The sequence below is a fragment of the Macrotis lagotis genome, chromosome 6 (genome assembly GCF_037893015.1).
Source record: "Macrotis lagotis isolate mMagLag1 chromosome 6, bilby.v1.9.chrom.fasta, whole genome shotgun sequence".
NCBI lineage: Eukaryota > Metazoa > Chordata > Mammalia > Peramelemorphia > Peramelidae > Macrotis > Macrotis lagotis.
Genome location: NC_133663.1, coordinates 31,521,035 through 31,547,371, shown reverse-complemented (window position 1 = coordinate 31,547,371; position 26,337 = coordinate 31,521,035). Strand labels below are relative to the sequence as shown.

Below are 26,337 nucleotides of genomic sequence, written 5' to 3'. Positions count from 1 at the left end.
TCTGAGAATGGATTGGATCAGATTCTGTGTTTCTTTGGGTTGGTGACCTGAGTTGTGACTAATTCACGGCCTTCCTTTGGCAGGTCAAAAAAATTCCAGTCTTTCATTGAGAGCTGCTTAGTAAAAAACCATAGTCAAAGACCTACCACAGAACAGCTCATGAAGCATCCATTTATAAGAGACCAGCCTAATGAACGTCAGGTCCGGATTCAACTCAAGGATCACATCGACAGGACAAAGAAGAAGCGAGGAGAGAAAGGTTAGTACTGGTTTTTAATCTTGCATGGCAGCCAAGAGGTGGGAAAGGTCACACCATCCTGCTGTGCAGCAGCTGTGGAGACCAGGTGGACTCTCATTTGGCCAAGTAAGGTCTTGTCTTGGTCTCTGTTCAGGCAAGGCCCAAGCCAACTGACCCCTGAGGTCATTCCCAACTCAGAGATTCATTTTTTCAGCTGGGAAAGTGAATGGTCTGTAGAATGAATGTTTGAAAGCAGATTTGCTATGGAAAGCATGGAAATGGGATCTGTTTTAAAAGAGGAGACCTGTGTTTAAAAAAAAAAATCCTCTCCAGGCACCAGACAAAGCTATGCTGGACCAGACTGCAAAACACCTTTTAATGAGAAGTGAGAAACTGAATATAAAGATATTTGCTTTATATATATATATATATATATATATATATATATATATGTTGTCCTATTTTGAAAACTGGAGGTGGGGGGGGGGGGTAGAAATAGGACCTAGGAAAAGATCCCTTAAGATAAAATGGGTTTTTTGTGTAAATAACATCTAGCTTAAATATTACTTGATTCCAATTCTTAAGTCTGATAGATCTTAGCCTTGGCACCTGAGAAGTCATCTCAGGAGGAACAACCAAGATCTACACAACCTTTAAGGCTTTCAAAACACATGAGATAGATTGATCCTCCCAACAACTCTGGGAGATAGGTATTCTTTTTATCCCCATTTTACAGTTGAGGAACTGAGAGAGAGAGAGAGAGAGAGAGAGAGAGAGAGAGAGAGAGAGAGAGAGAGAGAGAGAATGGCTAAGTGACTTTCCCATAGTTGCAGAGCTAGTATTTGAGGCAAGCTTTGAACTTAGTTTTTCCTGATTCCAAATTCAACATTTTCCCTAAATATATAATTTTCAGGGATGATATCAGTTTTCATGCGTACAGGATGGCTCCTCACCAGAAATTCCTCATACCAGTAAAATCACAGGTCTAGTTTTAAAAAGAATAATACCCAGGATCTTCTTTTATAAAGAGGAAAACATTTCATAATTTGTTGGGAACAGTCATTTCCTTGGTCAATTTTTGCTTAACCCTTTTCTGTGTTGAAAGAGAAGGTTCAGTGTGGGAGAGGCATGCAGTTATCAGGAAATGACTATTTTACAGATGAGAAAACTGAGTCTGACAGACATCTACAACTATGATGAATTAAGGTTCCTTTATTCCATTTTCTAGTTCTAAAAAAACTTGTAATGGAAAATGCCATCCATATTCAAATACAAAACTGTGGAATCCACATGCAGACTCAAGCATACTGTTTTCACTTTTTAAAACTTGTTTTATGTTTTTTCCTTGCCCTTTAGTTCTGATTCTTCTTTCACAGAATGATTAATATGAAAGTATGTTAAACCTAATTGTACATATATATATATATGTATATATATACATATATATATATATAATCTACATCAGATTGGTGACTGTTGTAAGGAGGGAAAGGGTTGAAAAAATGTGGTACTCTAAAGTTTACAAAAAAGATGAATGTAAAAACTATCTTCAGCTGAAATTGGAAAAAGTAAAATAAAATAACATTTATTAAAAAATAAAAAAAACCATCTATAAAATTAAAAAGAAAATCCTCCCTGAGACAGAGCATAAAAATCAGACCTCCCATAGAGAAAATTTATTGCAACATTGACTTTTCTTTATATATCTGAGTAATTACTGAAAACATTCTCTGTGCTCTCCTATCTCAGTTTGCACACCTCCCAGCCCTCCAATAGAGAAAGGGAAATATTGTTTATTGTTCTCACTATATTCCCAGCAAGCTGAAAGCAGTTTCTAGACTCATCAATAGTCATCCTGATTCACACTTACCTATTTGCTCTTCATCTTGCACTGTACATACAATGTTTCCTGTGATCATCAGGACCATTTCTTTATTTTTTTGTTTATTTATTTGTACCTATTTATATTTTAGTTTATAATCTACCATCAGCTTGAAATCAGCTAGGTGGCGCAGTGTATAGAGCACCAGCCCTGGAGTCAGGAGTACCTGAGTTCAAATCTGGCCTCAGACACTTAATAATTACCTAGCTGTGTGCCTTGGGCAAGTCACTTAACCCCATTGCCTTGCAAAAATCTAAAGAAAAAAAAGAAATCAAATTGAATACATTTTAAAAGTCTTAAAAAACAAAGTATTTATGATTTCTTCCCACCAGGGTAGATCATAACCCTTTTATTTATTTCATATTTTTTAAATGTTTAATGTATTTGACATACTTTTGAAAGAAGATGGGCTGTTTCTATCAATCAATATCTCTTGAATCTGCCCCTTTTCTCCCACCCACCCACCCCCCAACAGCTGCTGGATGAGTTTAAGATTTTATCAGCCCTCATTAGCACTCTTGTATTCCTTCTGCCCACCTCAAGTGCACTATGGACAAAGCAGTTGCAGATCTGACCATGTCAGAGTTACCCAGTTAACTCGAAGGGCTCCCAGGGCTTCTAAGAGAAAAGATAAATTCCACAGTTGGCTTTGAAAGACCATTAAAACAGACAACATATCTTTCTGGTTTCTATGTACATTCCTCCCCTTCCCATGCTCCATAATCCAGCCAAAATGGCTATTGCACTAGCTCTGCCCCCTGAAGTCAGTATCATAGGAACTCTCTTTTCCATCAAGATGCAAGTCATACAGCAAAACCTTCCTCTCCAGTAGGTAATGTTCTCCCTCTCTCAAGGCTTATTGGCTGCTCACCTGACTCCCCAACTACCTCCACCTAATTTGCTCTTTTCCTGTTGCTGGTGTTTCTGTACATGTATTCTTCCCTAAGAGAAGGGAAGCTCCCTGAGGGCAGGAGTTGTTTCACTTTTGTCCTTGTGTCTCTAGTGTCTGCCATACTCTTAACCTATCAAGGATGCTTAATCAATGCCTAGTGATTAAATGATTGATTGCAAACCCATGCAATTCAAGAATTATTATATCATTTTGCAAAATCAGAACTCGGGGGCTCAGAATGGTAAAGGAATTTACTCATAAATACTAAATAGTGGAAATGGAGCCTGAGTATGCACTCATTGATCCATAACCAGTGACCAAGCACCACTAGGTACTAGGCCACCAAGGCTATAAGGGAATGTGAAATAATCCCTGCCCTCAAGTAGCTTACATTCCTAGGGGGAGACAAATTGAATCTAAGACAGGAGCTCTTTTACTACACTCCCTTCTAAGCTCCCTTCTTCCCCTCTTAGATCAAAAGCTAAAAAGGATCTCAGAGGTCATTTGGTCCACCCTCTCATTTTACAAATGAAATCTCAGACAAGTGAATCCACATGTCCAAGGACTGGTTAATATGTGACTGAGATCACTTTTGATCTAGGTCTTGTAATTATATATATATATATATATATATATATATATATATTTATAAAATATATTATAGGGAGGGAGAATGCCACAATAAATGAAACCTAGCACTGAACACTCTTTTAGAGCTGTAGATAGAGTCATTAGGATACAGGTTTATGAAGAGTTTCATGATGACTTAAAGAGGCATCTGATCTTTCTTATGGCTGGGACTTCCCAGAGGCCCATTCCTAATCTCCAAATACCATGAAAACAAGTATAATGTCGGATACTTAAATCCCATCCACTTGAAGCTCTTTATGTGAAAGTGACTCAGTTTGTTTCCTTTAATCTTTGCTCATCCTACTTCCAACCTCCTCAATGAGAAATGCATGGGAGATTCTTGTAATTTTACCTTTCATGAATGTTTCTTTATTTTTAAATGAAATTCTATTTCCTATGAGAAATATTGACATCTGCTCATTTTTCTCAGTAATACAAAAGAAATAACTGCAGATTCTGGCAAAGTATTAAAATTAGGTAGTCCAATAAAAGGAGGTTTTCCCCTAGAGGTGAGAAGTAATTAGATTAATGTGATTCTTTCCTTTGCCATAATCTTCTTCATCAAATAAATATTCCCCGTTTCTCTCTCAATTCTATACTTGTTCATTTCACTTGAGCTTCAATATGGAACCATGAAATTGTTCATTTATTCAGATGCCTTTAGAGGTAGGAAGATAAATATGTACATCTTTTCCGTATACACACACACACACACACACACACAAACATAACCTCACCCTGCTACCCACACATACAAACATCTCCCATTGATCTTTCTTAAGAACATTATTTAAGAATCCCCTGATGGACTTGGATGTTATTATATGGCATTTCTATTTGGTAAGGAGTCTTTTCATTCTTTAAGGATAAAATTGTGAGTCAGGAAAATCTGGGTCCAAATCCCATTTTTTATAATTTTGTGAGATTTTACTCAAGTCATTTGACCTTTTAGATTTAGATTCAGTTTTATCAGATGTGAAATGGGGATAACTAATCTTTTACATACATCTGTGTGGCTACTAATTAGATTTTCATATGAAATTGTCAGGGGGGGAGAACACTGGAAAGGATGGCTTTATCTGTTAAATCATGCTACCTCTCAATGTCTATCATCATCATTATTGCTGTTGTTAGTATCATTATTGAAAGAGGAATTGATTCATCTCTTATTTAAAAAATATCTCCTCCAGTTGCTAACATGGTGCCCTGGGTACAGTAACAATAAACATATACAAATTGCCTATTATTGCCAGTAACTATACTAGAAGCTGAGGATACAGTGACAAGAAGGAAATATTCACCAGTGCATATAAAGGAGCTTCCATTTTATTGACAGAAACAATGTGTAAACATATAAATATATAGCACCTGTTTATAAAGAAAATCCTAGTACATTTTGGTGGTGGAAAGGTCAGGGACCTCACTCTAGATCCCTTAAGGTGGTGGTATTTGATTTCAGCTTTTAAGGAATTTCAGGTTCTAGGGGAGGATGCATTCTGGGCAATGGGAAGAGCCAATGAGGAAATTCAGAAATGATCAATGGAATGTCTTGTATAATGGCCAATAGTAGGCATTTGATAAATGTATGTTAATGAATAAATAAATGAATGAATACATGATTAATTGACTGAACATAAGTAAAGGCAAAAAATATAGTCAAAAGCAGCTTCAGCAACATAATTTTCAAATAGTGCTTAATGTGGAATCAGAGGACCTAGATTCAGATCCCAGATCTCTTGTCACTTATAATGTAAGTGACTTTGAACAATCTCCCTAGGCCTTAGTTTCCTTATTTGTAAAATGAGGGGATTGGATTAGGTGAATTCTAAGGATAGTTCTTGCTCTAAATTTGTGGATTTATAGTCCATGTCTCTGAATTTCATGGCGCATTCATGGAAAATAAGCATTCCTAAACTTTTTTCAGCTCCTGTAACTTTTTTAACTTTGCTCTTTGATAACTATTTGGGGTATCAGTCAGCTAACAAGTCCTGTGATTTAAGCCAAGCAAATTTTAAAAGTATTCTGTAAATGTCAGATCCTCCCATGTACCCTTTGCACTGCCCACCTCCTGATGGCAGTATGACCATGACCTCACAAATAGTATACTGTGGGTCTCTTCGAAATTGCAATTCCTAACCCAGGGCAGCTGTACAACAGGAACAGCAGTGCTGGGGGTGGGGAGGGTGGAGATGGGGGGGGGGGATCAGATGATATAAAACAGGAGGCTTTTTAAAACATGCTTTGAATCACAAACACTTATGTTATAATCTGTAGACAGGTGGTAGGTCCATGGAAATCCTAGCTAAAATTCTTGTTGCAAAGTGACTGTTCTGCCTGTGATCACACCATAACTAAAAATTAGTTAATTGTATGTCCTCTGATGGCATAAAGATTCCTCAAGAAGGGGAGTTGGAGAGTCATTGTGGTGCAGTGGTTAAGAATGCTGTGTCTGGATTCTGAGAGCATCAGAAAAGTGAAGGGGAAGGAAGAAGGGAAGGGAAGAGAAGAGAAAGAAGGGAAAAAATACATGATAACTACATTTTCTATTTAAAAGGAAGAACAACTTCCACATAAATTTTAGTTTCATGTACCTCATTTTTATTATACTTTGTTATGGAAATATTTATTTCATTCCATAAATTAAAAATTAAATATTTTTTAAAAGATGGTATTCCTTGAAGTCAAGAGGACTTGGGGTTCAGATCCATAGAAATTATATGACCATAGGCAATCACAAACTATCTTTGAATCTCAATTTCCTCATCTATAAAACTGAGATAAAAATAACACTCACTTCAAAGGGTTTGTCTTAAGGTTTAAATGAAATAAATCCATTTGAAGTATTATTAATTAAATTAAAAGTATTATTTAAATATCCATTTTCAGGGGTTTTTTGGAGAGGTGAGGGACTTGCAGCTATTCTTTCATTGAAATTGGAAATTTCCAGTGAGGCTTCCCTCCTACCAATTCAATACAAACTGCCATTTGTAAATAATACCCAAAGGATAGGCTTATATCTTTGCTAAAGGTATTGAGAGGTTCTGTAACTTGCTCAGGATCATATAATCCAAGCCACCTGAACCCAAGTCAAACTGATTCTAATTAATATTAATAATTAATTATATTAATATTATTTATAATTAATCATTTTTCTAGAGTGATTTTTCCACGATGGTTGAACCAAAACATAGTTCTACAATACTGGCTGCCTCCCCTTACCTTTTCCAAAACAAGTGTTTCCATTGTTTCTCATCTTTGACAATTTTGATGGATATGAGTGAAAATCTGGAGAGATTTTCATTTTCATTCCTTTTATTACTGATTTGAGACTCCCCCCACCCCATATAGTTGAGTTTACCATGACTCAGTTGTTTGCATTATCCCCAGGACAGTGCTTGGAACATCTTGGTATCTAATAACTGTTTATTGAATTTAACTGAATTTTCTCTGTATAGAGTTACTACAAAGTGAAAGAATAATTTATGGCATTTTTCATTCCTCTGGTATAAACAGCAACTAACCTGGAGAAATTCCAAGTAAATGGGGCAGGACATTGGTCTTTGTGTCCTTAGTGTCCTTGGATCAGTAAGTAGCCCAATGGTTCATATAGAGAGTTCCAAAGAGTATCATTCTCAAGATATCAGCCTGGATGCCAGAACACTTGGGATCCTGGCTACTCTGTCACAAACTAGCAGTATGGTGCTAGGCAAGCCTGAGTCTCAATTTTATCCTTTGCCAAATGGGTGGAAGGAGTGGGACAATAAGCAGTCTCTCTTGTCCTTTCTGTCTCTCATGGTCTTTGAATTTACTTTTAGATGAGACTGAGTATGAGTACAGTGGTAGTGAAGAAGAAGAGGAGGAAAATGACTCTGGAGAACCCAGGTAAGAAACAAGATGCAGAAATCCAAACCAACCCTCTCATTTAACTTGTCCTTCTTTGGCCTTTGGGTGCTTCTTCCCTTTCTCTTCATCAATTTGCTTCAAGAATCCTTGAGAATGACCTTGTTTAGCTCATTTTCCATTAGCATAACTAAGTATTCAGGAGACTATCTCTAGAGAAATCCATACAAAAGAGTCAGACTTCAAGTATCTGTTTCTCTGTCCCCCTAGGTTTAGAGGGCCTAGTCAAGGATTCTTTGACTTATAATAAAGGACAGTGGAGAACAAAGGCATTTATTAGGATAATGAGGGTCAAAAGCACTTCTGAAAATAGTATCCAGGGAGCCCATGAAAAGGTGGGATTCTGGGACTTCCCTTTAATTACTTCAATCTCTCTAGAGCCTCAGTTTCCTCACCTATTAAAAAAGGAGGAGGGAGGAATAGATTAGACTACACAGACCCTCTCCGCACTAAATCTGTGATCCTATCATCTTTGCCTTCATGTATTTGTACACAACTAAAATCTACTAATTAAGTTGAATACTTGAGGAAGCAGTCTGCCATTGGCCAAGCCATGACAGTATTCATAGAAACTTGTCAGTTTGACATTTAAGACCTTTCCAAACATGGTACCAGCCAACCTTCCTAAGTTTATGGTATGGTATAAACCCTCACCAGCTCTATTATAGCCAAGGTTGTTCTGAAAGTTAAATGAGATAAAATTGTAAAATTCATAGTACAGCAACTGTCGTATATATACTTGGTGCTACAGAAATGTTATTATTATTATTATTAACAACAAATGGGCCTACCTACTGTTCTCCAAACAAAGCATTCTTGTGTTCCTTTGCATAGATTTTCCACAATGACTGGAAACCTCTCCCTCTTCGCTTCTGCCTCTCATACTGACTTTGATCAAAAATGAGCTCTTATGACAATGCTACTTGAGTATTTCCTGATATCCTGATTTGTTAGCTGAGTTCGTTACTACTATCATCATCATCATCAGCAGCAGCAGCAGCAGCAGCAGCAGCAGCATCTGTTGCATTTATATAATATTTTAAGATTTTCAAAGATTTTTATAAATATCTCATTTTATCCTCACAAGGAACTATTATTATTGTCCCCTTTTTATAGATGAGAAAATGAGGCAGATAGAAAGGTGACTTGCTTAGGGTCACACAGCTAATAAACATCTAAGACTGGATTTGAAATTAGATCTTCCTGACTTTAGGCTCAGAACTCTAGCCACTGTGCTCCCTTAACTCTAAGTGTATATTTTTCTTTCATTTTGGGGGGGGGTATCTTCCCCCCTTAGAAAGACTATTCTTCATTTTCTCTTTGTTTTCCCAGAACATAGTATAGTGCCTGGTCTATAGGAAGTTCTAAATAGAATCCTTTCTGCATAGTCAACCCTCAGCATCCCAACTCAGTGTCTTCTCTAACAAGAACAAAACTTGAAAACAGAGAAGTGACCTAAGAGGTCATAAAATTAAAGGGCAAATCTTTAGAGCTGGAAAGGATCTAAGTGGTCAATGCTGGTCCAATGAGGTTAAACATCTTACCTGTTGGAAGAGCTGGGAATTGAACCAAAGGCAGGGCTCCTTCTTAAGCATCATACTCTCATTTTTTTTATCCCTGTGTTTTCTGTTGCCATGAATTTGATTATGAGTTTTCCTTAATTCTGAATTAAGCCAATGAACCTCACTTGATTTCTTATGAGAGATAAGCCAGCATCATATAAATGCTTTGCCTACCAAAAAATGGCCAGCTCATCCAAATCATCTTCCAAGGGCAAAAACCAAAGAATTCCTTCCATCTACCTGAGGCTTAAAATGTTGGCCACGACTCATTTGGCAGCATAAAGATAATGGCTCCCAGGAAACCATGTGGAAAATGAAGCTATCCTCAGAGGTGGAATACCAAATGCCCTCACTCCAGTTGTAGCCAGTCCAATCCCACTGGCACATGCTATTTTCCAGTAGATTATCCAGTCAGAGAAGTGTCTTGGACATCTCAGCCTTTCTGAGGCTACCAATGCAAATTAGACCCAGTCTCAATGATACTTGGTGTCGCAAAAGTCTTTGTGCCATTTGAAGTTATTCACGTTTAAGACTTCTGAGACACTATATATATTTTTCAAACTGAGCTATGCTTGTGCTCATCTAATCTCTTCCCTGAACTCACCCCAGCTCGCAAACTAGTCCCTTCACATTATATAAACTGCAGCTTGTCATTCTATCATAATTAAGAATTATGCCCATATTCCTGCTTTTATAGCCTTTAATCTTATTGAATTCCTGAAGACTAGAGAAGGAGATTGTAGAAATTAGATAGCAGCTTCAGAGTAATGATATAGGCTGTGTGGATGACATAGCAGAGAGCTTCCAATCTAGTTGGGGAAAGGAGGCCAAAGGAAGTGTGTTCCAGGGGGAAATAATGTTGTTTGAAATCAGAAGACCAGAGTTCCAGTACTGTTTCTTACTACCTCTCTGACCATGACTGATTTACATTGCTCATCTCAGTTTCCATTGTCTTATCTCTACAATGAGGAGACTGGGCTATATTGGGCCTTTGGGGTTCCACATTTTGAACCTACGATATGGGTAACATTTACTCATGGAGAGAACAAGACATACCTCTGCCTATTTTCAAGCATTGAAGGAAGCCTTGATATTCCTGAGTGGGGACAGTTGGTAAATCCAGGGAACCTCATTGTGAAGGCACCATTATTCCAGAATCCCATCAGGAGATTCCTTCAGTTAATAAGCACTAATTCAATCCCTGTGATAAGGTAGTGCAGTAGCTAGAGCACCAACCCTGGAGTCAGGAGGACCTGAATTCAAATCCAGCCTCAGACACAATAATTAGCTGTGTGACCCTGGGCAAGTCACTTAACTCCATTGCTTTGCAAAAAAATAAAATCCTTATGTTATAGCAGGCATGGTACTGGCCACTGGGAACATAAAGACAAAATTGAAGCAACTCCTGGGCTTATGTTTGATCATTGCTGACTTTCTCCCTCCCTCCCTTTCCCTCTCTGTTTCTGTGTCTGTCTGTCTGTCTGTCTGTCTCTCTTTTTTATACATACATATATGTGAATGCATGTGTATGTTTATAAATGTGTATATGTGCTCTCTATATATAAATGTGTAAATATGCACAAGTGTGTATATATATATATATAAATTATATAATGTAATATGTATGATATAAAGTATACTAGTAATAAATATCATTATATTCAAAATAAATGCAGAGCAATTTGGGGGTAGCTAGGTAATGCAGTGGATAGAGCACCAGATCTGGAGTCAGGAAGACCTGAATTCAAATCTAGCTTTGTGGCTCTAGTCATTTAGCCCTGTTTGTCAGTTTCCTTATCTGAAAAATGAACTACAGAAAGAAATGTCAAATTACTCCAATATCTTTGCCGACAAAACCAAATGAGGACATGAAGAGTTGCACATGACTAAAATGACTCAATAATAACAGTTTTTTAGAAGACAATAGCAGCAGGGAGAATTGGGAAAGATTTTCTAGTAAGAGGTGATCTTCAGTTGAGTTTTGAAGGAAATTCTATGTGGATTGAGTAAATTTCCATCACTTGGAACAATCTTTTCAAAGGGCAGAAAGAGAAAAGAGGATATGAGGAATGGTAGGAAAAGGTGAGACCAGGGAGTGATGGAGGATATTAATATTCCATAATGATGGGAAGTTAGAGCCAAGTTATAAGGAACTTTAAACATCAGAAAGATCTGAATTTGATCCTAGAAATCACAGACAGTCATTGAAGTTTACTGAGCAGGGATGTGACATGGTCAGATTTGTATTTTTAGAAAATTCCTTAGAACATGATGCTTCATTCTAGCAGAAGCTACCTAAAAAAATAGTCAAAATTAAAAGCCTGTTGTAACAGCATTTGATCTGATATCTACCTAAGACAGTTGACCTCTGGGTACTGTAAATGAATCATAAACATAAGGTTAAACTGAGTCTCCTTTCCTATTCCCTCCCCATACAAATTCTTTTCAAGGAGCAAAGAAAGAAAAGTTCTACTCACAATCTTCCTTCAGGGTTCTGATTCCAGTGTCATTCTACAGTTATCACTTCATGGTCTCTCTATGTAGATTACTATGTAGGAAATTAGAGTTGGGAGGGACCTCGGAGACAATCTCATTTTACAGATGCTACAAATGAGGCAAAGACAGTTTTTAGTGATTTGCCCATAATCATTCAGTTTAACTGGTGTCAGAAGTGGTACTCATTCACATGCAAATTTACAAAGCAAGTATTTTTTTAGAGGACCAGTTTGAAACACAAAGATGGATACCCCAGCCTCTACCTGTAGACTAGGTGGGGTGATAAGATACACACACACACACACACACACACACACACATATTCTCTCTCTCTCTCTCTCTCTCTCTCTCTCTCTCTCTCTCTCTCTCTCTCTCTCTCTCTCTCTCTCCCTCATACCCTCACACACAAGACTGATAACAGCTAGTGTATGACCATGCTTGGAGAGAGGCCCAGAGAGGACAAAGAGATCAGGGAAAGATTCAAGAAGGAAGATAATCTTCGATTAGACTGTGGAGGATGGATGGAAATTGCCAAGACAATTCTGGAAAGAATGAAGATTTCTGTAAGAGAGAACACCACGAACAAAGGCAAGAAACCGAGCAAAGGGGGAGAGGAAAAGCAAGCAGCTCAGTTTGGTGCTCAGGCTCTGAGAAGTTGCCCACATGGGAAGCCAAGTGCAATAAAAAATAACATTGCCCCCAGTTTACATTTGTCTCTGAATAGTTGAAAATAAACAACCTGGCAGGGGCAATAATTGAGAAAGAAAATGTGGGTCCCTCCTCACCTTTTGTAGAAGGATCTGACCCACGTTAAGTCATTGCAAGTGGAGAGAGAAGAATCAAAGACTTGGAATTCCAGAATGAAAGCCATATTTATGCCTCACATAAATTTCAATAGTTCAAAGACCCCTGCCTTTCCTGGTATGGGTTTTCATTCCAGCAATATAGATTGCATCTCCCTTCATCACTAGATGGGGGGGGGCAGGCGGTGATTGCCAGGGACAGAAAAAAAGATCAAGATCCTGTGACTAATCTGCTAATGTACTGCTCCCAATCTAACTAGGGTTTAGGGTACAAAGGCAACCTGTGTATCATGGAAAGTAGGGAAGGTTGATCCTTCTGCCTATGGCTTCTCTCTAACCCCAGCTCTGGAAAGGCTGGAGAATATCCTGCCATAACCACTCTTCAGTTTTCACTTATATTCTGTAATCCCTGCTGTAAGACATCAGAATAGCCCAAGTAGGACATAGGGAAGGCCAGTCAGCAGTCCCCTACATCTCTCAAATAAACAAGCATTTTGATAATGTATTAATTTTAATAAATAATAAATACATTTTAATAAAAATAAATTAACAAATAAATAAGGTTTCTGTGAACCCGCCTCTCTCCAGGGTCAATCTCAACACAGGAAATTTCAATCCTCAGCCATAAGACAGAAGGTAAGGGATGACACAAAAAGGCCTGAAAGATTGGAGTCAGATTCAAGACCTTTGTCTTTCAATGGGTGTGTGTGTGTGTCTGTGTGTGTGTCTGTGTCTGTGTGTCTGTGTGTGTGTTTTTCCATTCTTAGTGATAGACAGACAACAGACAGATAGACAAGATAGACAGCTAAGCAGAATTAAAATGCAGAGAGAAACTCACTGTTGATGCGTATAGATGCTGAAAACTAACAAAAAAGGAAAACTGAAATCTAAATTTGACTATATAAAATTATGCTAATTACAGTCATTTATGAGAACTAATTACCATATGAACAATAACCATTATGCAGCTCATTAATATCTGCCAGATTAATTTTGTTGTAAGTTTTATTTGATGGCAACACTAATCTGTTTGTGGTTGTTCAGTTTTCTGATGCTCATTTGGCACAATCATTTGCTCTCTATTTTTTTAAATCAGAAAGAATATTAGATAAGGTTAATTTGTAATTAGCATACACATCGCACCTGCCTTCTACTGCTTAAAATTATTTATTCTCAAGTAGTTTAATATGTCTCCTGAAATATTATTTATAGTATTAATTTATTTGGGGAAGGTAAGTTTTCCACCCAGTTCCTGCTTTCATCCCAAATTCTATTCATTCTAACAAATATATATATATATATATATATATAATATATATGTGTGTGTATATATATATATATATATATATATATATATATATATATTAATCTCCTGTAATATACAAAGCACTGAAAATACAGTGGTAGAAATGGCACATCCCTGGGTTGGAGAAGCTTGCCACATACTAACTGAGAAGATTATAAAGTATTTGAAGCATGTTACCTCAGCCAACCTTCACAAAAACCCATGAAGCAACTACAACTGTCATTATCCCTCTTTGACAGATGCAGAAACTGACTCAAAGCAATATCCATAATGAAAAGTTAATAACTGTTAGAATAGGATTTCAACCTACCTCAGCTAACCCAAGGTCTAGAACCCTACCTGTCCTAAGATTCTGAAGAGGCAGAGAATGGGATGAGATTGATCAGATAAGTTTGAGTCAAACAGGGAACCTTGGAGGGTAGGATCAGATTATTAAACTGTATTCTGCAGCAATGGCTACTGAAAATGGAATCTTAAACATCATCAGATTTTCTTATAAATTATTCTTTATTTATAAGTAGAATATTACCAATAGCTTTCCTCTTAATACTCCCACTGATTTAATAACCACATTCACAAATGTTGGCCTTTGGTCCCTAAAGGTTTCTATACCACATTTTGTAATTCCTTTAGGAAAAATATTCCCCTTTCTGTTGTTGCTGTGATAGGGGGTGAGTATGGGAGTGGGGCATGGTATTATATGATGACGTGTCATTTGCATTTGGTTTCAAGTCACATAATTATAATCTACTACCATAATATTTTAAATGGTGCTTGTTTGGTTGACAAGGCAAGATTGTGGAAAGAGTAGAGTTGGAAATTGTTTATTTAATTTTGTTTTTCAAAATGCGCTGTATTAATTTGCTTTGATGCAATATATACTTCTCAACAAGCACCCGAGTAGAAAACAGTCTTCCTAAAAGGTAAACAGAGAAATAATGTATCCCTTAACTTTAGTAGTATTTAGTAAACAACAGCATCAACTATAGTGTGCAACTAGATTTTGTTGCCTCTCCACGTTTCCCTTTGCAGCACAACCTTTGGGTTTTCCCCAAGCTCAGACTCAGAGAATCAATCCCCAGGCCCAAACTCCTAAAATTATGGGTTTTGAACATCATTTATTTTATATAGTCCCTTGACACAAGGAGTTCAAAGATTTTATTTACTGATGTGCATCATCAATAATGGTATCTTTAAACTCCTGCTCCTCAATTATATACATCATCAGTGAAAAAGCACACTAATCTAGTTCCATAGTAGGGGGCCACACACATATGTGGCCAAGATCATTGATGTATTCGGTGCCTGGGGTCCCAGTTATTCATTCTTTTCTTCATCTTCGCTGGGTGGATTATTCCACTGCACTCCACTTTCTCCCTGCTTCCCTGGTAGCTTCTATTGAGTGAGTATTGGCGGAGAAGAAGAAGGAGAGAGAAATCTCACTTCCCTGAGCAGTTAGGAGTGATTTCTTCTCAGATTCTATTTCCAAATCTGTTTTCCTATGATGTCCAAAAGAAGACTTCTCAGATGCTATCCAGGCACTGCTGATTGTCCAGAGAGTACATTCTGCTTTTCGAAAGATGCCATGGACATGGACAATATTTTTACCAGCCAATAGGTGGCTGCCCTCTAATTCTATCCACACTGATGAAAGAACTTCTTCATATCTCATTAAATGGTAACAAAAGATAAAGCTTCCTTTAGGCCTAATTTAAGATCATAACACCATGTAGTTTGTTTTTTTTTTATCAACCTGCCCATTATTTCTGTGTTTTGTCTGAAATGGGCTGGGATTAACCAATTGATCAGCGGTATCCTGATTGATTCCCCATACCCAGATATCTTTATTTACATTGTCAATCAAATAAATTATTGTTTTGGTTCAACTTTTATTTTTCTCTATAATTTAATCAAATCTTATGATATTTCAGTAAATCAATAAATAGACATTTATTAAGCACCAAATATATACTAAGCACTAAAAATACAAAGAAAATGAAATGAATCACCTTTCTCTCAGGAGCTTAACATTCTATCAGGGAGAAAATGTATGAATGTGTTGTGTGTGTATGTGTGTGCAGAATAAATACAAAATGAATACACAATAGTAAAATAACAATGTAGGTAGGGAAGAAGAATAATAGCAATTGGTGGCGTTGTGTAGATGATTAAGCCACTGCAAGCAAGTATTACAGTTCAGTAAAAAAAATTGTCAAACATTTATTGGATATGTAATAGTGGAAAATTGGGAGGTAGAGGTTGAAGTAGATGGCCCCTAAACTTCCTAACAAATCTGAAGTTCTGTGATTCTATTAAATTGGGTCCTCTTTTAAAGTAACTATATGTGTAAGCCTTCTAAAAGATTTGAAGGATCTAAGACAAGTCAGCAAACTGACATCTTTTCAGTACCCATTGTAATTCTGAGTGCCATTTCAAGGGCTGTAGGACATACTGGGTGAGTGCTAAATGATGGTAGTATCACTGCCAGAACAGAAGCAAAATTGGATTTGGCTTCTAAGAGAGGAGCCAGATGTCCCTGTTATACAGACCACCAGGCACATTCTCCATTGGAGTTGTGGGGGAAGGGGAGGGGGACAGGGTGCAGGGTGGTGGTGCTTATTTTATAACTTGCATTTTGTAATGTTATTTCTCATCCTTTGAAAGTCTCTTGATTTTCCTGGACTCACTAAAGCTGCAGTACAGTCTGGCTTTCTTGAATCTCAGACATAGTTAAAAATGAATGAAGAAATAAATAATAGATCGAGCAAAAAGGTATCTAGGACTTCCTATGCCTATTGGGCTAAATGCTGCGGAGTGAATATATCACTGCCCTCAAGGAGTTTCTATTCTAATGAGACACCACATTATAAAAAGGGGATATTTGGAATATACAGCATTGAAGTGTTGAAGGATCACATATCAAACACCCAGAAACTAGGAAAAGGAGAGAAGATGGAGTAATAATTGGAGTAAAGTCAATAACTAGTCAACAAACTTTTAAAAATTGCTTTAAATAGGCTATTTAACGAAGTTGGTGGTTTCTTATATAATACCCTTTTTCTATTGAGAAGCATTTAAGTGCAGAGTTAATCCATTGAAGGTGTTTAATAAATGCTTGTGACTTTGACTCTTTTGACTTCATTGTACATATTAATGATGATTTGGAATGAAAAAGAAAAGATTAAGATCTGATCCAGCTCTTTGATCTGGGGCTATTATCCAAGGTGCTGATCAATAGTATGATTGTTGGTGTTCTTACCAAAACGAACAGTTGCATTCCATTACCAATTGCCATGGTGCTCATCATCACTTTAATAAGCTACATATATGGTGTCTAGTGTCTTATGACAAATGTGGACATTAGATAGTGCAGTGGATAGAGCACTGACCTTGGAGTCAGGAGGACAGGAGTTCAAATCCAATCTCAGACACTTGATCCTTACTACTGTGTGATCTTGAGCTAATCACTTAGGATAGGATTGCCACCTGTCCAGGGCCATCTCTAGACATCCTGATTCACATCTGGCCACTGGACCCATATGGCTCGAGGAGAAAGTGAGTCTGGTGACTCAGCACAGCACCCCCCCCCCCCAAGTGAGTCTGGTGTCTTAGCACAGCACACCACCACCACCCCAAATCAAATCTGATTCATGTGCTTGTCATGGCATCACCTCCCTGATGTCATGGTCTTCCTCAAGAATGAAGGACAAACATCAGTCAATGACAAGTATAAAACTGAAAGTGCCTATGTTGACTCTATGATCCACCTTCACTAGATAGATGGGGGAAAGATGTGCCAAAGTGGGCTCCTCCTGCCAGTAAACGAACTTGTTTGCAATCTGGAGCCTATCCCATTCCTCTGTGTTCTTTCTTTCCTAGTGTCCCTGTCTCTGATCTCTTATTCTCTCTCCATATAGTTCCATCCTGAATCTACCGGGTGAATCCACACTGAGACGGGACTTTTTGCGACTTCAGTTGGCCAACAAGGAGCGCTCGGAGGCTCTCCGGCGCCAGCAGCTGGAACAACAGCAAAGGGAGAATGAGGAACACAAGCGTCAACTGTTGGCAGAGCGTCAGAAGCGCATTGAAGAGCAGAAAGAACAACGCCGCAGGCTGGAGGAGGTAGGCTGGGGACCAGGGATGCTCAGCTCCACCATCATCTCCTGCCTTGGAGAGCTGGGAGTTATAGAGACTTGGAGGGTGGTGATGAATGGTCGAGTCCCTAGGTTTTCCTTTTGGGAGTTTGCTTCTTTTGTTGTTTGTTTTGGATGAGTTTTCTTTTTGTTGGATATGTGCTTATACCTAAAAACAACTCTTAGGACATATTTCCAATGGTATCATTTTGGTTGGTAAGGTGTTTGAGGAATGGGGAGCATTGGATGATACATATACACATCCATACACTTGTGTGTGTGTGTGTGTGTGTGTGTCTATAGAAATGTACATTTACACATTTGGATATACAGCTATTTATCTACTATCTGTCTATCTATCTTTCTATCTATCTATCTATCTATCTATCTATCTATCTATCTATCTACCTATCATCCATCATGTATCTATGTATCTATCATCCCTCCATCCATCTATCCATTTATCTTTCTTTCTATCTCTCTATCTACTTATCTACCTACCTATCATCCATCATGTATCTATATATCTATCATCCATCCATTCATCTATGTAGTCATCCCTCCATTCACCTATCCATTTTTTCTCTTTCTTTCTTTCTTTCATCTCTATCTCTATCTTTCTATCTACCTACCTATCATCCATCATGTAGCTATGTATCTATATATCTATCTCTCACCCATCCATCCATCCATCCACACATTCATTCATCCATTCATCTATGTAGTCATCCCTCCATCATCTATCTATTAATCTCTCTCTATCTCCTCTATCTCTCTATCATCTCTCTATCATCTATCTATCTATCTATCTATCTATCTATCTATCTATCTATCTATCTATCTATCCTTTGCAAATCTTAAAGTTCTCTAAAGACTATCATCAGTATTCCATATCCTGTGGTTGTTGGATAAGTGAAGTGTTGGGTCAGATGGAAATATTTAAGCAAAACAAAGTTATCTATAGGTAACAGATGCCAGTGTAGTTAAAAGGGAAATAAATATTTGATGCAGACTATTGCAAATGTGAGTAGAAGACAGACTGCATTGTGCCGGGAGAGGCATGCTATGAATAGCAATGTAAACAGGTTATGGCTACAGGTAAAGGCATCTGGGGGGACCAGACTCCAGGTTTTCAAATCAGTGATAGTCTAACACCCATAAGTATTTTACTGGAAACATTCATTCATGCATCAAACCTTTATTAATCATCTTAGTGATGCAGAGCTCTGGGGACATAAAGATGAGAACTATCAGTCTTCATTTCCTTGAAAGCTTCCAAGACGATACAAACTTGTACTCAGGTGAGTACAATACAAGATAGCAAGAGATAGGGGAAGATTTGAAGTTTCCAATATTCCTGATGAAAAGCTCTAGGGAAATTTAAAAAGGATGAAATCATTTTCACCTGGGAAGGAAGGTGGAGTCTCAGGAAAGTTTTCATGGACGAGATTGACCTGAGCTTTGCCAAAAGAGAGATTTTGGACAGGTAGACATGAGAAGTTGGAAATATATGCCAGGAAAGGGGGGAAATGCCTTGAGCAAGGCAGAAGACAGCAGGAGGAAATTGAGGAACAGCTGGTAGGATTGTTTTGCTGAATTATACTGTGTGAAAAGGAGTAATGTGAAGGAAGACTGGAAAAAAGATTGAGCCAGACTGTGGTCGGCCTTCAGTAGATCAAGGGGGAAAAAAATGGATGAGAAGTAGTTTTCAGGCCTTATATCATTATAAATGGGTGAGAGATTAGGAATAAGGCTAAGGAAGTTTGTATCTTATTTCAAAATCAATGGGAAGAAACAGGAGGGGCTACCAGGGAAGGGAATGATTAGATCTGTCCATTGGGATATTATTTTGGCAGCCATATGGAGGATTGATGGGGATGGGGGTGGGGTGGGAGGGAGGCTGGACACTGGGAGACCAGCTGAAATGATGTGGTAGCAATGCCGGGGAAAGTGATGAGAATCCAAAATTGTGTCCTGGTCATAGGGTGAGAGGACAGATGGGAGATATTGTGGAGATAGAAGTGGGAAAGACTTGGCAACCAGCTAAATGAATGGAGAAGGGAGAGGGAAGAAGAGTCAAGGCCACCTCAGGTTTTGAGTGGGTGGCTTAACCAAGATAAATGAATGAAAGAGCAGGAATCAGCAAAAATTCAAAACAATCGTCTCTGAGGAAGGGAAAAGTACAATTATTTTTCTTCTTTGATTGTAACATATAGATCCTTTGTCCTAGTTTCAGATTCAGGTTACGATTCGTGACACCCCTATACTGCCGCCTTCCCCATTTTATGATGATGTTGGCAGGGTTCCTTCTCATATTTCAAAGTATTTTAATAATTTGTCTTATTTTCTGATTTATTGAGGTCAGAGTCAGAGCAGTCAGTGAATTAATCAACAAATGAACACATAGTACAAGCCTAGTAAGCTGGGGAAGTGAAGAAACCTCTGGTCCTGAGCGGTTTCCATACTTGCTATTGTTTAGTCACTTCCCTCATATCTGACACTTTATGACCCCATTGGGGGTCACAGATGTATTGCAGTGGTTTGTCATTCTCTCCTCTGGTTCATTTTCCAGTTGAGGAAACTAAGGAAAACAGGGTGAAGAAACTTGCCCAGAGTTAGGAAGTATCTGAGACTGGATTTGAACTCATTAAGATGAGTCTTTCTTTAGGTACACTGTAGATGTATATGATGATATTTGTCCTTCATTCTCAAAGAAGGACCATTATAACATCAGGGTGGGGGGTGATGCCATGACAAGCACATGAATTGGATTGGGGCAGGGGGAGATGTGCTAAGGCCCCAGCCTCACTTTCTTCTCCAGAGCCAGTTGGGTCCAGTGGCCAGAGATGCATCAGAACGACTAGAACTGGTTTTGGATCTGAGGCAATCAGGGCTAAGTGACCTATCTGAGGTCACACAGCAAGTCAATGTCTGAAGACAGATCTGAATTCAGGTCCTCCTGGCTTCAGGCACTCTACCCACAGAGCTATCTAGCTACCATATGTGTGTATGTGTATATATGTGTAATATACACACATACATGTACATAGATATTTATATAGATATATGCAGAATGCCCTGAACATGTATCTAGATATAAACAGAAGGCCTATAAAGTAGATGGAAGATAACTTTGGATGGAAAGACATCAGTGGCTGTGGGGAGGGGGCAAGTTGACAAGGGAGATGCTTCCCTTTGGCTCTTCCTCTTTTATGCTCATCTGTAGTCTGTGGCTTTCCTCAATCTTAGTATTCTCAGTGAATCTCCTCTGCAGATTGCTTTCTAGTTACTTATCTAAGTCCCTCTTGAGTAAAATGTAGGCTTCTTGAGGGAGGCACTGTCAGTTTTTTTTCCCTTGTATCTCAAATAGTCAAAGAGTATCTTCTATTTTGTTTTTCTTCTGGGTCTAAAAATATAATTTCTTCAGAATAGGGAATTCCCTTATAGAAATAACTTCCGTAGATAGAGATTGGCCCTTCATCTATATTTTGAACATGCCACTGTGTCCAGTGCTACTGAAAGGCTGACATGCAGCTCGTATATGTTGGAGCAGAATTTCAATTCAAAACTTTCTGACTGCAGGATTCACCCCATTGGTGAATCACATCACTCTGCCTTCAACTTTGCAAATACTTCATTACATACTTTTTACATCAAATTGAACTAAACAAGAAAGTAAATTTTGTTGAACTGAAGTATCATTTGGAGCTTTGTGTTTCTTGTAGATATCCTGGAGGTTGCCAAAGCAGCATGGTGCCCAGCTCATAGCATAGTGCACCTGTATACAGTAAGCACTTTATAAATGCTTATTTGTCTTGAATCATAACCCTGCTTATAATAGACACTTAATAAATATATGTAAACTCAATCCATAAACTAAGTGTTCATAGAGTCCAACTTTGGTATCACCAGTGGCATGAGCTTGGGAAAGGTGGCTCCCTTCTGTCTTGCTGGTATTGAATGAATGCCCAAAATATTCTTGCTCTAATGGAGTCTAGAAGGTCAGGTGGCGCTCTTTCAGCATGCTTCTCTATGCTCCAAGTGACATGGACCCCAAGGAGAGCTGAGCTCAGCCACTCATTTTTTGGTGGTTCAGTCCACTTTTCATGATCCTATGGATCATAGCATGTCAATACTGTCCATGAGGTTTTCTTGGTAAAGGTACCAGAGTGGTTTGCCATTTTCTTCTCTAGGGAATTATGGCAATCATAGGTTAAGTGACTTGCCCTAACTCACATAGCTAGGGCATCTACAGGGCTAGATCCAAACTTAGGTCTTTCTAACTCAGGTCCTGTGTGCTATCCATTGCACTACCTAGCTACCTTAGAGAATAATAATGGTACCCAAGTCAGAAGGTTTTTGAGAGATGAAAATGAGCTACTAAATGAAAAGTGGTTTCCAAATTTTAAAGTATTATATAGGGGCAGCTAGGTGGTGCAGTGGATAGAGCACTAGCCTTGGAGTCAGGAGGACCTGAGTTCAAGTCCGGCCTCAGACACTTAGTAATTACCTAGCTGTGTAGCCTTGGGCAAGCCACTTAACCCCATTGCCTTGCAAAAAAAAAAAAATCTAAAAAAAATGTATTATATAAATAATTTCTCTCTAAGACTTAAAGCCTCAATATCTTAGAGTAGGGAGAACTTTTGCCCAGGATCATACAGTCAATGGGATCAGGGCTTTTTCAAAGTCAAATAAAATGGGGTGCAGGGGTGGGATATAGAGGGAACCCTTTCTATAAGTTAAGGCCTTTATACATGGCAGTCATTATCCTCATCCTTTAAACTTTTCATGAAGAAACTGAAGCCCTGAGAAATTTCAAGATCATAGAGCCCAGTTTCCAAACCAGGTGTTCCCATTTCAACGATGGCACTTACACCACCTGGGTGACTCTTACTTACCTACTGCCACTCTAAATGGACCCTTTTGTTTCTGTCTGCTTGTTTCCACTATCATCAACTCCCACATGAGTCCCATGAGATGGCTCCATTTTAGAGAAGAAGGATTTCAACCAGAGAGGGCTAAACAGCAAACTCACAGGGAGCCAAAACGGAGCTTAGAGACCAATCCTTTTGTTTACTTGAGTCCTTAACCAGCATCCTCCAACCAGAGAGAGAAGACTTATAAGAGGCTGTGGCCAGTTGTGATTCATCTGCAGTGAGAAATGGGTTTGAATCAGCAAGTGGTCTTGCTTTGACGAGGGAAGCCATTGAAGAAATAATCGCTTAGCATGATAGACTTGAGTCGAGACTTAGGTGTACTGTGCAGGACCAATGCCAACAATAACTATTTAATAATAATCAACATTTTTTTAAGGTTGTACACGTTTCACCTCTCCCAGATATGAACAAAGACACAATCAAGTGACGAGAATTATAGACAAGAAATTCACTATTTTTATATGCTTTGTTGTTGTTCAGTTGTTTCAGTCACATCTGACTCTTTGGGCCACCATTTGGAGTTTGCTTGCAGGAGATACTGGAGGGGTTTGACAGCTCATTTTACAGATGAGGAAATTGAAGCAAACAGAGATTAAGTGACTTATCCACAGTCACAAAGCTAGTTGGTGCCTGAGGTCAAGTTTGAACTTGATTCTTCTGATTCCACACCCTGTACTCTATCCATCACAAAAATCTAAGAATATTTTTGATAGAAGTTGCCATTTCCAATACCCCATTCAGTCATATGAAGTGAAATGCTTTAAAATCAAAACAAATAGCAACCTTGAAGTAATGGAAGGAGGTGCCCCTCATCCATCTTAGGCATTTGCTTTAAAGTTGTTCCCAGGATGCTTTCAAGAAGCCCATGGAAGTTGTGCATCCAAGCCAGAATTTTTATTCATTTATAAAAACAGCCATTCTATTTCCCTTTACATTGATCCACTGAACATTAAATAATCACATTATGGCATGGTGGCAACTGGTCATGAGATCACTCCTATTTGAGTCCCATCAAAAGAGATGAGAAGGTTAAGAGGGAAGAGAGAAGAAGCAATAGCAGCGACTGCTGCACTATACTCCTATCCATACCCTGGACAGACCCCTTGATTTTTTTTCAGTGCTTTGGACTTTCTGGATCCAGTTTTACACATTCCAGCGAAGGAACTGACTTGGGTAGGGAGAGGCAGTGTCCTTGTATGAAGATTCCTTATACTAATTATATCCCAGGTCCAAAGAAAAATAAGAATAGTTGATGTTTATACAAAGCAAAGGTTTAGAAAAGGTTTTACATTTGCCATCTCATATATTCTCACAGCTATCCTGTGAGTGAGGTACTCTTATATTCTCATTTTATAGCTGAGGAAACTTCAAGTGACTTGCACAGTAAAGTATCAAACTATCTAAGGCAGGATTTGAATCCAAGTCTTTCTGATTCATCATGGTGTAGTGGAAAGGTTCAGATAGCCTGAATTCAAATCCTATTTCTAACTCATACTGCCTGTGTTATCTTCGTTGTTGTTTTTGCAAGACAGTGAGGTTGAGTGACTTGCCCAAGATCACACAGCTAGGTAATTAAGTGTCTGAGCATGGATTTGAACTCAAGTCCTCCTGATTCAAGGGCTGTGCTCTATCCACTTTGCCACCTAGCTGCCCCACCCATGTGACCTTTGATAATCACTTGATAAATCCTGTGGGGCCTCACTTTCCCTAAGGTAACATGATGGAGTTGAACTAGATATCTCTTAAGATCCTTCTGAGTTCCAGGTTTAGATTTTATAGTCCTGCGATCATATGTCTATCCAATATAACAGTCTAGAAAGGTATAAGGCATGATTGACAGAGGACCAGCCTTTGAATCTGGGACACCTGGGTTCAAGTCTTGGCTGCTTGAATAACTCTGTACAAGTCCACCAACCTCTCCCCCTGCAGACCTCTCTCTAAGACAATAGGGTGGTTCAGTGAACAGAATGCCAGGTTTGAGATCAGAAAGACTAATCTTTATGAATTAAAATCAGACCCCAGATCCATATTAGTTGTATGACCCCCAGGGGCAAGTCACTTCACACAGTTTGCCTCAGTTTCCTCATCTATAAAAGGAGCTAGGGAAGGAAATGGCAAACCTCTCCAGTATCTCTGCCAAGAAAAACCCCAAATGGGGTCACAAAGAGTTAGACATGACTGAAACTATTCAGCAACATTAACCATGGTGAAAGGAGTTTCCACACCAAGAGATCTTCATCTCATTGAAATTACAGGTTTAAATAGAAATGACGATCCAGCAATACCTTCAAAATTTTACCAATGTTCTTTTTTTGAGTTATACTTTGCCACACATCTCACTTTCCCTGAAGCCCGAATTAATGTTGAGTCTCATTTTCCTTTGACTGCAGGGCTTGGATTTTTCCACCTTTCTTTCTTTTTCTTGGAGACATTCAGCTCTCTACACCCTGGTGTCTCATAGAGCTGCCTGTCATTGTCTTAACCATTTTACCCTGACCCAGCTCTGCTATGCATCCCATTCTACCTGTTTCCCAGTGGACCTGGCTTAGCTGAGTGACCTGAGGACCTTTTGAGGTCTCCTTTCTCAATCTGGGTTTCAAAGGACCTTGCCAGGAGTGGTTTTGCCTTGGGAAGGCTCCCTTATCACGTGAAGCCTATGATTCCTCTTGCTGGATAATTAAGGTCCCCTCCATGGCTTGCCCATTCCTGGTCCCTACACCTTCCCATCAATAGTCACTGAGCTCCTCAGGTCTGACAGCCTCTTGATAGAGTGTGGATGAATTCAACTGCCAGAGATGGCCCTTTGCACCCAAAAGAATCACAAGCGAGTGGCTGAGAGGAGGAGGAGGTGGGTGCGGGAAGGAAGGCTTGCCATTGGCTGCCCTGCTGTTGCTACCCTGAGTCATCTCTTTTCAAGGATGGGGCTCTGTGTGCCTCATTCGTTTCAGGAGAGATGAGAATGTCATATGCAAGCCGAAAAAACAGGAGCCAAGGTAGAAGTAAGGGGGAAAGGGCCAAGGGATGAGGAGACTGACAGGCAGGACCTTGGACAGATGAACAGACAAATGAATAGACAGACAAATGCAAAAGTAGGAAGACAGAGAGGAAGAGACAGACAAGTAAATGGATGGATAGAAAGATAGACAGATGCATAGTCTGACAGAAACAGGGAGACAGAGGGACGGATGGATAAACAGACAGAGGTAGACAGACAGATGACACGAAAAGACTGATATGTAGGAAGACAAACAGATGGACAGATAGATGTATAGACAGACACATAGGTGAGACAGATAGAAAGATGGACGGATGGACAGATATACAGATGCACAGACAGACAAATGGAAGGAGATAAAAAGCAAGATCATCAGAAAGACAGACACCTCCATAAAAACACAGACACAGACTTATGAGAAATATATATATTATATATTATATAATATGTAATACACACACACACATACACACACACACATTAAAAAACACATGCCCAGATACATAAGGACAGACACACAGAGGCAGGGAAAGACAATGCAGCTCTGAGGCATAGCTGAAATC

The 26,337-nt window shown here is 38.8% G+C and overlaps 1 protein-coding gene across 5 annotated transcripts in view; it reads left to right on the top strand.

Annotated features, from left to right (window-relative positions):
• The window catches only part of TNIK (TRAF2 and NCK interacting kinase), a 397,128-nt gene that overhangs the window by 266,703 nt on the left and 104,088 nt on the right, over positions 1-26,337 (top strand). For all 5 annotated transcript variants that reach the window (XM_074190918.1, XM_074190919.1, XM_074190921.1 and 2 more), the window contains exons 10-12: positions 84-259; positions 7,458-7,524; positions 17,627-17,831. In XM_074190918.1, coding sequence (XP_074047019.1) covers positions 84-259; positions 7,458-7,524; positions 17,627-17,831 — 448 coding nt within the window. The remainder of the gene's footprint in view (positions 1-83; positions 260-7,457; positions 7,525-17,626; positions 17,832-26,337) is intronic.